Here is a 14,012-nt window from a genome sequence, read left to right on the forward strand (position 1 = left end):
CATGATCAACACAGTTTGGCCTCATTCCCAGCCCCCAGCTAGGTTTCTGTAACTGGTAGCAGAAGGGGTCATCAACCAAACCACCAGACCATCAAGGTCCTGTCACCATCTTTGCACCAGGCTTAGCTGCCTTGGCCTCTGCGACCTGGCAAAACTGGGTTGTGAGGGACTGGGCTTGGAGAGCGAAGTGTCAGTTTTCAACTAGCACCTTCTGGGTTGTGTAGGTGGACCCTCACACCTTTAAAGCATTTCTGCCTGTGCACAGCTCTACAGGCTGCACGCAAAGGGGATGTGATAAGGATCAAGGATTCCTCTTTTTCTGCAAATGACCTATTAAGATATTTCTCTAAAGCAAATAGGGAAAAAATGAAGGAATCTAAAATGCCTATAGTGAAAGAGAGAGGAAATAATCCAAGAGTCCTAGTGGCATTCATGTCTTTCCCTCCATTTGGTTACATGGGAATCACCTGCATTCTGCAATGCAGTATGTCCATGGAAACTGCAGTTCTGCCCTCATTAGCAGGATATATTCCCTATATTGTCCTTGCAGTGAGTAGGGTAGCAACATACCTTCCTGTATGAGCAAGAGTGGTCAGAATATCAAGGGATGTGATTATCCTGCTTTACCCAACACTGCTGAGTTAACCGCTTGAATACTACGTGCAGTTCCTGCACTGAAGCACAAGCAATTTTGAGAATCTGGAGAGAGTCTTGCTGAACTTCCATGAAATCACTGGGAGCTGAAGCAAAGGAAATGCACAGAAAGGCTTGGTTTGCTCAGGCTGGGGGGAAAAAAAAAAAAAAAGGCACAGTGGAATCTCACTGCAGTTTTCCACTACTGGATGTTACGAAGGCAGAGCCAATTCTTCTGAAAACTGGCCAGTAAATGGCAAAAGGAGCATATTAAAAATCACAACAAGGAGATGTCTGACTGCATAGAAGCAAAAAAACCAACCAACCAAACCAAAAAAATACCGCCCCCCCCCCCCCCCGCCCCCACAAAAACACTATAGTGGGAAAACACTATAATAGATATCCAGTGGGTGGTAAATCTCCACCCTCAAAGTTTTGAAAGTATTCTGGACAAAGCCTTGAGCAACAAAACCTAACTTTGAAGGTTAGGTCTTTCCCCTGCTTTGAGCAGGAGGTTGTATTACAATTGACTTCAGAGATGCCTTACAACTTCATGATCCTATGAAGTCTGATGTCACCATAAGCTTTTCTCAGGTATTATTATTGTGTTAAATGATGTCATAAACTTCTGTATTGCAGCATTGTGTACTTGACCACTTGTCAAGAAAACAACTTGCCTGTTTTAGGATAGCGTGCTAGAATCACATCGTCACACCTCGTTGCAAAGGATTTCAGAGCTTCCAAAGTTTCTGGGCTGCTAAGTGTAGCAGGGTATAAAATACCTCGGTAGGAAAACAGCATGCCTTCTGGGGGAATCTTTTCACTTTGTGAAAAAGAATTTTCCACTGTTTTGATAACCCTATCCCTATTTCTGCTCATGTTTGTATCCCTGTGGAACTCTTTTCAAACAAACAAGATACAGGCAATTCTGTACTCTGTCAACACCTTTTGAAATTACAGGACTGCAGACTGACAATAGTGACATAGAGTCTTTGCTGCAGCTGATACTAGGAACAGGAATCTACTGGTGTAACAACTAATAGCATCTGGAATGTTAAATGAAAGCAAAGAAAGACCTATAAAAGATATTCCCTAAAATATTTTTAATTGGTAAGCAATGCAGTGCAATTTGCAAACTGGACAACCAGCATGTAGTGGACATGTGGACAGTGGATCTCAGCCGAGATTGCTCTTGACTCCACTAATGGATACACATCCAAAGGTGCAACTTCATTCCAGGCAGCGGCTCTATCCTGTAGCCAGTCACTGTAACATCATCACTTCAGGCAGTATGTCCAGAGGTAAGGACAACTACCTCCTAAGCCATACTTCTCATGATTAAACACTCACATTTGAGATTTTTACTTCACCAAATCCTACAGGAGGGTTACTTGCATATGAAGCCCTAATACCTAGGTTCTGCATTAATGCAAATCAAATTCTACCTGTATGACTTCAGCTCTACTTCTCCCTACCAATATCCATAATTTAATCTTCGAATGAAATTGTTCTTGATGGGAGAGTTACTGGTATTCTGGCTGATGCCTTTTTGAAAGATAAAGAGTACTGAGATGGAGAAATAGGTATCTCCACAGGTCACGCCAACAGAGTACATGCAATACAGCAAAGCTGGTGAGGGGCCTGGAGCACAAGTCTTATGAGGATCAGCTGAGGGAACTGGGGTTGTTTAGTCTGGAGAAAAGGAGGCTGAGGGGAGACCTTATCGCTCTCTACAACTACCTGAAAGGGGGTTGTAGTAAGGTGGGGGTTGGTGTCTTCTCCCAAGTAACAAGCAATAGGACAAGAGGAAATGGCCTCAAGTTGCACCAGGGGAGGTTTAGATTGGATATTAAGAAAAATTTCTTCACCAAAAGGGTTGTCAAGCACTGAAACAGGCTGCCCAGGGAAGTGGTGGAGTCACCATCCCTGGAGGTATTTAAAAGACATGTGAATGTGGTGCTTAGGGACATGGTTTAGTGCTGTCCTTGGTAGTGCTAGGTTAACGGTTGGATTTGATGATCTTAAAGGTCTTTTCCAACTTAAATGATTCTATGATTCTATGATTCTATAACTCAGCACTTCTCAGGCCACACCTGGAGTACTGTGTCCAGTTCTGGTCATCACAATTCAAGAAACACACAGACAGACTGGAGGGGGGTCAAAAGGAGGGCCACAAAGATAAGAAGGCTCAGGGAGGACCTCATCACAGAATTCCAGTACTTAAAGGGCAGCTACAAAGAGGACAGAGGCTCTCTGTTCACAAGGAGACACATTGAGAAGGCAACAGGCAATGGGTACAAGTTGCACCAGATTTCATCTCAATATAAGAAATAAATTCTTTACAGTGAGAACAATCATTCACTGGAACAACCTCCCCAGGGATGTGGTAGAGTCCTCATCACTGGAGGTTTTCGAGATGCAATAATCTCATTTAGGCCCCCTTTCCCATGAAAGGTTGGACCAGATGGTCTTTCGAAGTCCCTTTCATCCTGGGCTGTTCTATAATTCTATAAAAGCAATGCCTCTGAGTGGATCTTGCCTGCTAATGCCAACCTGTAATCTGAAATCCATCTTGAAATTCTGCATTCGGAGAGATTAAAATGCCTAAGAATGCTGATCCCCATTCCCTTTCATTGTCCTCCCTCTAGCTTTGATCCAGTTTGTGCTGAAGTCATAGGGAAGACACCCTTTGTCATTAATTAAAGTTGTGTCAGATCCATATTTTTGCTAGTGATCTTTTCTGTGAAGATGTTGCCCGATTTGAAACATTTTTGAAAAAAAAAAGTCTACGTACTAAATAAGAAGTAGTCTAGAAAGACTGTGTTTGGCTAGAAAGAGAAAGGGGGCACTTCCTTCCAGATGGTAGGTACTGAAACAAGGCTGTTAAGTTTATCTGAATATGGCTAGTTGCCATCTTATTCAGCAAATGAGTGTAGCCAAAGCAAGCCAAGATCTCACCTTTAAAACAAAAGCCCACTATTCATCATTGTCACTGTAAAGTCTGCTGCAATGTGATTATTACAGTAATTCTAAGGTTCTTGGATCATTTGATCTAGTTTTCTAGTGTATAGCATTCAGATGATCTCAGAGTGAATTGGAAAACTCTTGCTCTAACCACTTTTCGTGACTCTTCAGGCTTTACAGTACACTTCATACTTTAACTTTCTTCCCAGTTTAGTTCTTCCTATATGTTCTTCAAATGCTTTGTCCATTTTCTCATTCTGATCTTCACTGAAAAGATTCTTCCAGTCACTTACAGCACCTTCAAAGAAGCAAAGAAACTCTTGAAAAACAAGAAATTTTAATTTTTTTTATTCCATAGATCCGTCATTCCTGTTCCATTGTACACTAAATGGAGTTGATCCATTTTTCAAGATAAAACTTCACTCATTTTTTGCACCAATATAACTTGGTGAAGTCAGTGGAGCTACAGATCTGTGAAACTGCTATAACACAGAAGAACGTAATCCTCTTCAGGTGACCATGTCCAAAAAGCAGCCTAAAGTCCTGTTTCCCTGCAGCTCTCTACTCCAGTCAGTTATGACTGACAAGGTGGAAGATCATAAAGGCTTAAGAATCATCTGGCAGGAGGCAGAGCTGGGTTTCTGCTCCTTTGGCAGCTTGAGTTTTTATCCGGTGACTTCTTTAATGTAAAATGCAAACATAGATTCTGGCAGCCAAGTTGGCCCTCCCATGTCCACCCTACACTACACTGCAAAAGCAGTTCCCTTTTGTTTCCCCTTCTTTACGTACCTGATTCTTGCGTGCTTGGCTTACTTCTAACCTGTGAGTGTGAACAGGGGGGTGGCAGTGTCCCTTTCAGGAGATCCTACACTCTCCTAAAAAGTGTGATCGTGCCTCTCGGGCTGAGTTTGGTCCAGTTTTGCCAGCTCAGGTAAGCCTCTAATGGCTGAAGAGTCAGTGATCTTGGCACAGAGATGGAGAGGCGTTCAGACACATGACAGCTCCTCCTTTCTGCCAGTCACCTGTGGGCCTCTCAAATTTGCTCTGTGCGGTTGCTTCTCCTGTGCTGGCTGCAGCCTGCTGCCAGAGCCTTGCTGAGTCTCTTCCTCACCAGTGCTCCTTGACTAGTCTTCTCAAGCATAACAGCGATAACCTGCTTGATACTAATCTGTATTGCTAATATGTGTGCAGAAATGAAGCAAAGGATGGGTGGCCCAAGCTCCTGAGGGTGTGACATTTCTACCTCTGGACCTCTTGGAGATTCCTACCTTTGCGAAAGAGAAGATTGCCAAATGCCCCGTGGGTCTTCTGCGAGTTCTTCTTCATTGACTGGAAGCTGCTCCTCTCTACCACAGTCTGAAGCTCTTTTTCAGTCAGGGAAAACCCAAAGAAAGCAGCTATGTTTTTCACACTCAGGACCGGATTCTGAAAAGAGGAATGTAACACACCACATGACATTTGAACAAATTGCACTGCTTTCGGAGGTGTTTGCACTTCCCTACATCTCTCTGCTGGCTACATATATAGAATATTCATAGAGTTCAGTAGAACTGGAGTGGTACACAGTGCTTCTTTTCTTCATAATTATTTCAGAGGAGATATGAGCTGACTTCCTATAGATCACAGAAGATTGTATGTGATTTACAGTTGAGCAAAATCTACACTGTTGAATATATAAAAGTTCCCACAAAAAAATTCCTGGAGTTTTTGATTTACAGTGGTTTGGGCTTATATCACAGCTAAAGAGAAAACAAGAATGATTTTCACAAACAAAATTTTAGAAAAGTTTTTAAGTTTGAATTTCACCTTTCCTTCCCTTAAAACAAGAATATATCTCATAGAGTATCACACAGTTTGAATACACTACATGAATATAATGTTTAATTTGTTTAGGAACAAACGCTCTTTGAAGTATAAAATATTTGTAACTATTGATAACCTCACCTCTTTTAGCTCTTCATAAGTTATTGTCATAACATTTTCGTCATCAGCATATTTGTTCCATTTGGAAATGTATTCAAAGTAGCATCCCCAGGGCACTAAATAAAACAAAAGAATCCTAAGATGAAGCATAAATGAAGATTAGACAAACTGCTTATGAAATAAACCAATTTTCACTCCTGAAGTTGATCCCTCAGCCATGGGCTTTGCTAATCATGTCTATGCCTGAGTTTACACCCTTCTGTGGGAATTATGGGGTTTTGCTCCAGGCTGTTCTGACACGTGCATATGTCTCAGGCATATGATATGATTTTTTAGTCAGTACAGTAAAACTTGTTAGTATTTCAAGACAGATGTGAGTCCACCAAAGAGCTATCAGTACTCAAACCATCTTGCAGACTCCCCTAATCCAGTTGAAAACCTTGTCTAACCCTCCCTTCTGCTGGCCATGTGATATGCCAGACTGAAGAATTTATGCAATTTTAAACCAGTGGGACTATTTTCTTTCTTTTTTAATGGACTACACTTAGTCCAAATCATTCCTCTGGTCCAATTTGGCGTGTAGGTGCTTAGATGTCTGCGTGGGCACAAGATGGTGGACATTAGAGAAGAGAGGTGAAGGGGATCCAAGAGAGAGATATGGAGGAACTGCTTCTTCCAGAGAAAAACATCAGTTTGTGCAAGTTAAAGCAGTTTGTGGCAGTGCAGTTTTGATAAGGATTTATCCTCAGGCAGTAAGGCAAGTACTGTAAACTTTAGTTCAAATGTCTAACTTTCTGTCCTTAATCTCTGCTTTTGTACTGTGACCCAAAATATCCTAGTGAAACTGCTTTAAAAAGTGCAAGGTTTTTAGACAAGGTCAAGGCACTGAAAAATTGACACAGACAGAAGAATATACTGTACTTTTCTTCGTCATGAAAGCTACAAAGAAATCATCCCAGGTGTCGTAGGAGGGAAGAGGAGACATGGCATTGGAGAAATGGTAAAAAGATGTAGCTACATCTTTTGGATTGCGAATCAGCAACAATATCTAGAAAAAATTAAAATATTTTATTTGTAGAGAAAGACATAATAGATTATAGTATAAAGAAAACAATAATCTACTTTATAATTGCAGTTTGGGGAATTTCTAACATCTTGTATACTACTTGCAAAAGTAGCAATTTTGTTCTAAATTCACAAGGTGAAGCATTTCACTTTGCTTCAGTACCTTGTGAAGATGACTGCCTATAATTATTAAAATATCTTTTACAGATTAATCAAGATTGCCTATAATTATTAAAATATCTTTTACAGATTAATCAAATTAATTATGCAGAATCTAAGAATATTTTGCTCGATACAAGCATCATCCATCATTTAGGCAGTGGGGAAAAATCACAAAAATACAAATTGTCTCTGAAACTTGACACACCGAAGCCCTCACTTGTGACAACACACCATAAAATGCCTCCTGTAGGAAATTGTGTCAAAATACATTTTACTGCTGGAGGATTTGTTCCATCCCTCCATCTTGCTGTGGAGACTGACACAAAGGTGTCAATAAGGATGAACTGAGATTAAGTGACATGAATGGCCACACTTAAACAGGCATGTGAAAATGGCCAGGCTAAACACTTAAGTGTAAGAGTGATTCCGAAAATTGGCAGAAAAGTACTAAATTGGCTTTTAAAAAAATCTGTTGGAGAGTTTGCTTTCAAGACATTAAAATCAGCACTCACCTTGGCTTTATTTTTTAAGATAGACGTGGGAAGATTTTCAGGAAGGAGATGAGTAAAGATAACTCTTCGAGAAGGTAATTTGTTCATTCGCTTTAAGAATGGGAAGGAGGAAAGTGGACAGTTCAGTTAGTACAAGTATTTTCATCAGCCTGCGATAAAATATTGCCTTGCTAAACTTATCAACATATTACGTTTTTGTGAGTGTTATCCTGGGATCTTAGTGGACTCCTCTGAGTAGCTCTAAGCTTCAAAAGCCCCTGAGAATAAGCAATTGGAAGAAGATTATCCATTGCTAATTCTCTTCAATGATAATGAATTTAACATGTTCTGCTAGACAAGGTACCAAATCTAAAGGTAAGAGGCAGACCCTAACTGGGGGTATGTGAAAGCTGAACGATCTCAAGGAGAGAGAGAAGGGGTGAGGAGGAAGAGCTAATAAAAGAGATAAAAGCCGGTATTTCAGTATTTGACCTTTCATGAAACTATTTTTAAACACAAAACACACCATGTTGAATTTCTGCAGTTCTTGTGTACCTAATGAGTATGTGTTCCTCTCAAGCCCTCTGAAGCGTCCATTTATCCCTCAGCATTTGGCAATGCAGACAAGATTCATCCTGACCAGATGCCACATACAGAGAAATGGGAGAGTTCTTAGCAAACAGTGGCATATTTCACACACCATAATTTTAGTATTTGAAGTACAAAATTTTAACAACTTTCATACGTATTCTGTGCCCACCTCAAACTTCCCAGTATCTCCAATTTCCAGGTAGGGGAATTCTTCTAGTTCTTCATCATTCATGCTGCTTTCTTTATTCTGTGTTTTCTTTTCAAATATGGCCACCAGATCATTTAAGATTTGACCCACCCAGTTTGTGCCTGAAAGGGGAAAAATAGAGAATTGTTTGTAGAACCTTTAGAATAAACAGAAATGGATTTGCCAGGAAAGCCAAGAGGTAGGTAGTACTACCAGGTGAGTTGCCTGGTCTCCTTTCATGTGGTACAATCACAGCTGACTATCTGGACAAACAACTTCTCAGGGTCCTACCTTTGCTCTTTATAAGGACACATTTCACCTGCTCGAATGGCTCAGTACTTAGTAAATTAACTTATATATTGTAAATTAACTTGTATATTTTAAATTAGCCAATAAAGCAGAAGAACCACTACGATTCAAATAGGAAAACATGCATTAATGTCATATTTTTTAATTGTGACAAATATAAGGGGGATTAGGGTTGTAAACCTGTACCTCAAAACCTCATATATTTTATGTTTTCTGATGTGCTGCACAGGATTACCTTGGGAGGAAAGACAAGTCACAGAACTTCAACAGGGGAGCAGAACTAGATCTGAAAATTGTGCTGTATGTGCTCATTTTCTTTACCAATAGGCAAACATTCTCTAAAGTGACATTTCCTATACACAATTATTATGTTTTTATTCAAAACATTAAAAAGAGCTTGTAGAGAACTCCCATCTCTAGTTTACTATTTCCTGACTTCTGGACACGGGGTTCCTACATCTTTGTCACTACAGTCTTCATAACTGCATTCTGGTGCATAGCATTTCTTCAAAAAGAAAACATGATTAAAAAAGCAAAAACTTCACAATCCTGCCAGCTGTGACTAGCTACTGTAAAACAGTGTGAATCCAATTGCTGGAGGAGAGAAACAGCTACATTAAAATGGATATGAGACGCATCTTTTATGTCTTTTTCTCAGTCATTTGAAATATTCCCTATATAAAATTTTCATAATTAATCTTGTAGTGCTTTTTGAGAACCATATCAGTTCTACAAAATTTTGTGACAATTCTAAATACTATTATTTAGTATAATATATAATATTATATATATCATATAATATATATTATATATATTTAGTACAAACCTACTTATTTGCCATTGCATAACTTTATTTATGAAGAAAGCAAACTATATTCACCAGATTTAGGGTATCCTGCCAAAATGATATCATCACTTCTGGCTTCAAGGGACTCCATGGCTCTGAATACTTCAGGACTGCAAAAAGTAGCAGGGTAGAGAATCCCCTTGTAAGAAAAAAGCAGCTTGTCGCGATCCATTGTCTTAGCAGCAACCATTGCCTGATCTATGGTATCAGCAAATTTTTTTCTGGACTTCTCCATTCTTCTCTCTCTCACACACACAGGCTCTGTCACACTGAAATGCTATGCAGAAAGAGAGAGCCACAGATTACCTTTTAACAGGGGGTTGGGTTTGCTGTTTTTTTTGACCCTGTGAGCAATAATTTACTACTCTTTCTGAAGCTGTAAAGAAATACGCAACTCCAGTCAAAGACCTTGAGTAATTTGAACCTTTTGAAATCAACAGAAGTTGAACATAGGCAAACAAGAAAAACAAGAAAATGAAATTGCATTCTAGGTTAAAAGGCTTGAGTGGCTTCAAAATACGATGCCAAAAAATCTGTAACTACAGCACAGCGTTCATAAACAAAATATATCAAAATAGAGCAACGTGAATTGCAGGCTGGGGTTTAAATGGCACAATCACATTCCTCATGGCAGTTCTGCTCCTTCCAGTACTTGCTCTGCTGGGATTTTTTTTGTTGTTGTATCACTCATCTTTCTCACCAAACCAGGATCAAATGTATTGGGATTGGGAAAGAACGTGTTCAGCGCACTAGTGATGGGGCTGTGGACCGTCCCGTGAGGGTGGCCAACTGCTCCCTCCAGCTGGTCCCCAGGAGGGCACGTAGACACACACACTCTCTGGCCATGGTTTGGACTGCAGCACAGAGTTCTGGCTTTCTGGTGCTTGCACGGAAATGACTCATTTATACGTGTTCTTTCCTTAATGAGCTCAATCATTGTTTAACAACTGATCAGTTGTTACTGAGTTGGTAATAATATAACCTCAGCTGCAATGATTAGCACTTATAATGCACTTTAGGTGATGAGCTTCTGACTGCACTGACCTCAGTAGAAAAACTGAAGTTAGGCCCACGCTTAATATTCAAGTCTCTGGCAAGAGGATGGGTCACAAAAAAATAAGAAAATAGTTCCCCCCAAAAATTCATGCCAAGCAATCTAAACATTGTTCTTTCTTATCTCTACCTGAACGCTGCCTGTTGGGCACTTGGAGCAACAACTGCATACCTGTATGCTTTTGCCATTTGCTTGCCCTGAAGGATTCATGCCTGGTCCCTGAGACATGCTGCAGTGCTTGACATCATGTTGACATCAGTCAACATCTTGACTACATCTTGACATCAGTTTTGTTCAGTCCATGGAAATCTTTTGCTTTTCCCTTCATCTCCTCTTTTCTGTAAAACTGTGTCAATATAGAAAGACTACCTATGTGCAGGTGTCATCTGAACCAAATAGGCATCATATGACTCCTCCTCGATCCGTCTGTTGAATGAGATCTGTGCCAAAGCACAGCCAGTTGGCACCACCTGCATCACTTCACTGATGTTAGCTAAAAATTGCTGTACCATGAAATAGCACTTTCGCTGATTCTTGAAGTGTAACCAGCCACACTAGCAAAACAAAAAAGCAGCTTGCCTTAATTTTTTTCCTTTATCTTCCCTTGGCATTAAACTGTCATAGACTGAAGCCAAGAAAATGTGTTTAATTGGTATTTTTACCTGCTGGCAAAAAAAAAGTGTTGGGACAGTACACATTCCCTAAGGAATGAAAAAGGGGGAAAATGGTATGTAAGTTATTAATGTATCTCATGCATAGATACATACATAGATATGTATTAATGTGTCTCATAGCATAGTGTTGGAATAGGATGTCCATGATAGAAAGACAGATCATTTCACTCCTACACTTCACTTATCACAGAATAGTCCAAAGAAACCGTGATCGAGAAAATCCAGAGGATTTCCAGTGTATTTTTGCCAGGGAGGGCAGTCAGGCCAATTATTCCTTGGAGGCAAGTTTTATCCTTAGGAACCAAAAAAACCCCAGTATTAGTGGAGAAAAAACAATTAGTAAGACATAAGTCATGAGGAAGGATTTTGATGGGAGTTAAATTTCTTGGCAAAAAAAAAAAGCAGGATCAAGATTTGGTAATGTGAGCCTTTGATACAGCCATCTGGCACGACACCTGAGTAGGGAGATGGGAGGAGTGTACCTTGCACCGTATGTGTTACACAAGAAGACCCTCTGATCCTGCCGAATACTGAACCCAGAGACTGGCAGAAAACATCAGTTGATTTAAAGTTTCTAAGAAGCAGCTTTAAAAACACAGAGATTAAAAACAGATTAAAAGATTTGGTAATCTCCAGATTAACGGTACTTGTTGTTCAAGCCACCACAGTGCCTCTAAAGGTTTCTAACTTCCCATACTTATCAGACCTGGCCTTTCCTGACTGTGGGGCTTTGCAGAAAGAGACTGGTGACCTTTCCTGTGACAGCTACAGGACACTGCCAGCTGACAGCTGCCCAGTGGACTGATCTGCTTACGCAGATCCATTCCCTGTTAAATGAAACAACAAAGCAATACCCTTAAAAGTTGTGCCCTCAGGTGGTAAATGAGAAGAGGTGGGTTTCTCTAACTATCCCTATGGTCTGCGCTAATCTCAGTAAAACTCTGGAGAAGGCTTCCCTAAATTAGTCCTCCAAAATGACCTAGTAAGATTTAAGATGGATCCATTAAGATTGATCCATTCATGAGAGTACCCTAAAATCCCCCTGATCATCCATCTGCAAAAAAAAAACCCTCAGGGGGAGGACATTCCCTGGGATCCTTTGAATGAGTCCATGAAAAGTAGGACTTAAACTAGAATCGGTTCTACGACGGAAATACCATATGCGGCATTTTTCCCTTAGCATGTGCCTGATCATAGGGGAGTCAAAGCCTCCAAACAGAGACCAGGATGTCTTAGGTTATGTGATAAAGCTGGTCTGCACATCCACGAAGGAGCACAGAGAAACAGGGGAGGGGAACCCAAACTATACCCTGCTGAGAATCTCCCAGGCCCATCACAGGAGCCATCAGTTCATCAAAGGCCTCTCCACACCAGCCCAGAGGAGCACAGGAACCCAAGTTGAAGACTCAGACAAAGGGATACCCTGCCCAGGCCCCTTCTAGGGCTGTCCCAGGCAAGCTTCAGTCCCAGTGTCCCGGTGGGAAGATGACCCATCTAGATGATCAGTGCTGGAGCACCTTTTGAAGACTGGCAGAGACTGCTGGCTGGCGCTATAGGCACATTAAGGAATGCAGAGGAAGAGCCTTTCATGATTGCACAGGACTTACTAGGTCAGGAGTACAGGACATGTGTGAGACGACTGCCACAAACCCAGTTGTTTCCCTCCTGCATGACACTATTGTTATCTGCATGACACTATTGTTATTTACTTAAAAATACAGGAAATACTGAAACAGAGATGAAAAATAATTAATCCTCAGTACATGATCCAGGTTCATTTTCTTGACTGCTCTAAAAAACTGTTTCAGCTCGGGTCTAATCTGTTGTAAAATTCTCTAGGATCCTCCTTCATCTTTTGTTTTCCTTCTGAATTGTAAAATCTTCTTTGTGATGGTCACCTTCCCTGACCAGGACAAAACTGGTCACAACATCAGATTAGACCACTATCCCTCGTCTACAGAAGTATACCCAGATCTGTCTTTCTGCTACCCAAAACTTCCCCCATGTCTCTTCTAAACTTTCCTCTCACAGCTTTTCTTCAGCTTCAGCTTTTATGTCTCTGGAGAGTTTCCGCTGTTTTAATCCCCTCTCTGGAACAGGGTAGGAAATAAGCAATTTTCCACAGCTTTCATCATCTCTATTAATGTACTGGCTAGTTGCCGAAGTACAGATGCAAAGGTTAACTGCCCTCTCCCTCCTGTTAATACTCCACTAGGTAGTAAGAAAGAGCATGCCAGTAAATACAGAGAATTTCATGACACACAATGCTGGAGAAATGATCTTTTTACACTAATCTGGAGATGTCAGCTGTATGTTAACAGACTCCTCAAACCATCACCAAAAGAGATTTATTTCCTTGCTTGTTTGTTTAATCTAATCTTTCCCAACCATATTGATGAAATTAAAAAGTTGGAAGTGTCCGACTAGAACTTTGTTACCAAATAAATGTGCAAATGTAGGACTCAGGCCAGTGACCTCAAGAAGTTGCCTGTTGCCTCATTGTGTATCTATACAACCTGACATTAAAAGCAACAGGAAGGAAGGAGCAAAGAAGAATGTCACAAAACACTCACTGATGTTCTGGAGGACTTTCTGATTCTTGCTAATGCACTAAATGTCCTATTTCCTGCAAAATTGTCATTAATTCCATTATGGTCTATGCCCTGAAATAGGCAAAGCTCTGGAGCCTGTGGTACAGAAGTAATTATGTCATACAAACAAAGTGTAATGTGGCAATACAAATGAGGCCAAATATAAAATGCAAATGTAAAGTATGCTAGATAGAGCTGATTAAAGAGGTATCTTGAAACAGGTTATCCAGATGCATTAAAAAACCTAGTCCTGTCACATTCTTTGCAAAAAAAATAATTGCAATTTTAATTTTCAGTATATGAATTTAAATGATATATTCCTATAGGAGCTGGAATTGTGCAGCTTGGGTCTTAAAGTCAGAATTCTGTATTTTCACAGAGAGAAGGTAATTTAATTCCTTGTCTGAAGATCATATTTTAACTGTTTTTTTCACATTACTTCTCAAAGACATTTAGTTTTATTCAAATATTGTGGTATTAGGACTGGGAAGTTGTCGTTGTTTCAGCCCAGCCAGCAACAA

The 14,012-nt window shown here is 40.3% G+C and overlaps 1 protein-coding gene across 1 annotated transcript; it reads right to left on the bottom strand.

Moving 5' to 3' along the window:
- Nucleotides 1-1,721: 1,721 nt before the first annotated feature.
- LOC104318447 (sulfotransferase 6B1) lies at nt 1,722-9,463 on the bottom strand. The gene is made up of 7 exons (XM_069800822.1): nt 9,206-9,463; nt 7,999-8,138; nt 7,260-7,349; nt 6,442-6,568; nt 5,542-5,636; nt 4,866-5,022; nt 1,722-3,895 (listed from the first exon to the last, which is right to left on the bottom strand). The coding sequence occupies exons 1-7, from the start codon at nt 9,405-9,407 to the stop codon at nt 3,765-3,767; spliced, it is 942 nt and encodes a 313-aa protein (XP_069656923.1). The 5' UTR covers nt 9,408-9,463; the 3' UTR covers nt 1,722-3,764.
- Between the last annotated feature and the right edge of the window lie 4,549 nt (nt 9,464-14,012).

Source organism: Haliaeetus albicilla, chromosome 13 (assembly GCF_947461875.1).
Source record: "Haliaeetus albicilla chromosome 13, bHalAlb1.1, whole genome shotgun sequence".
In the NCBI taxonomy this organism is placed as follows: domain Eukaryota; kingdom Metazoa; phylum Chordata; class Aves; order Accipitriformes; family Accipitridae; genus Haliaeetus; species Haliaeetus albicilla.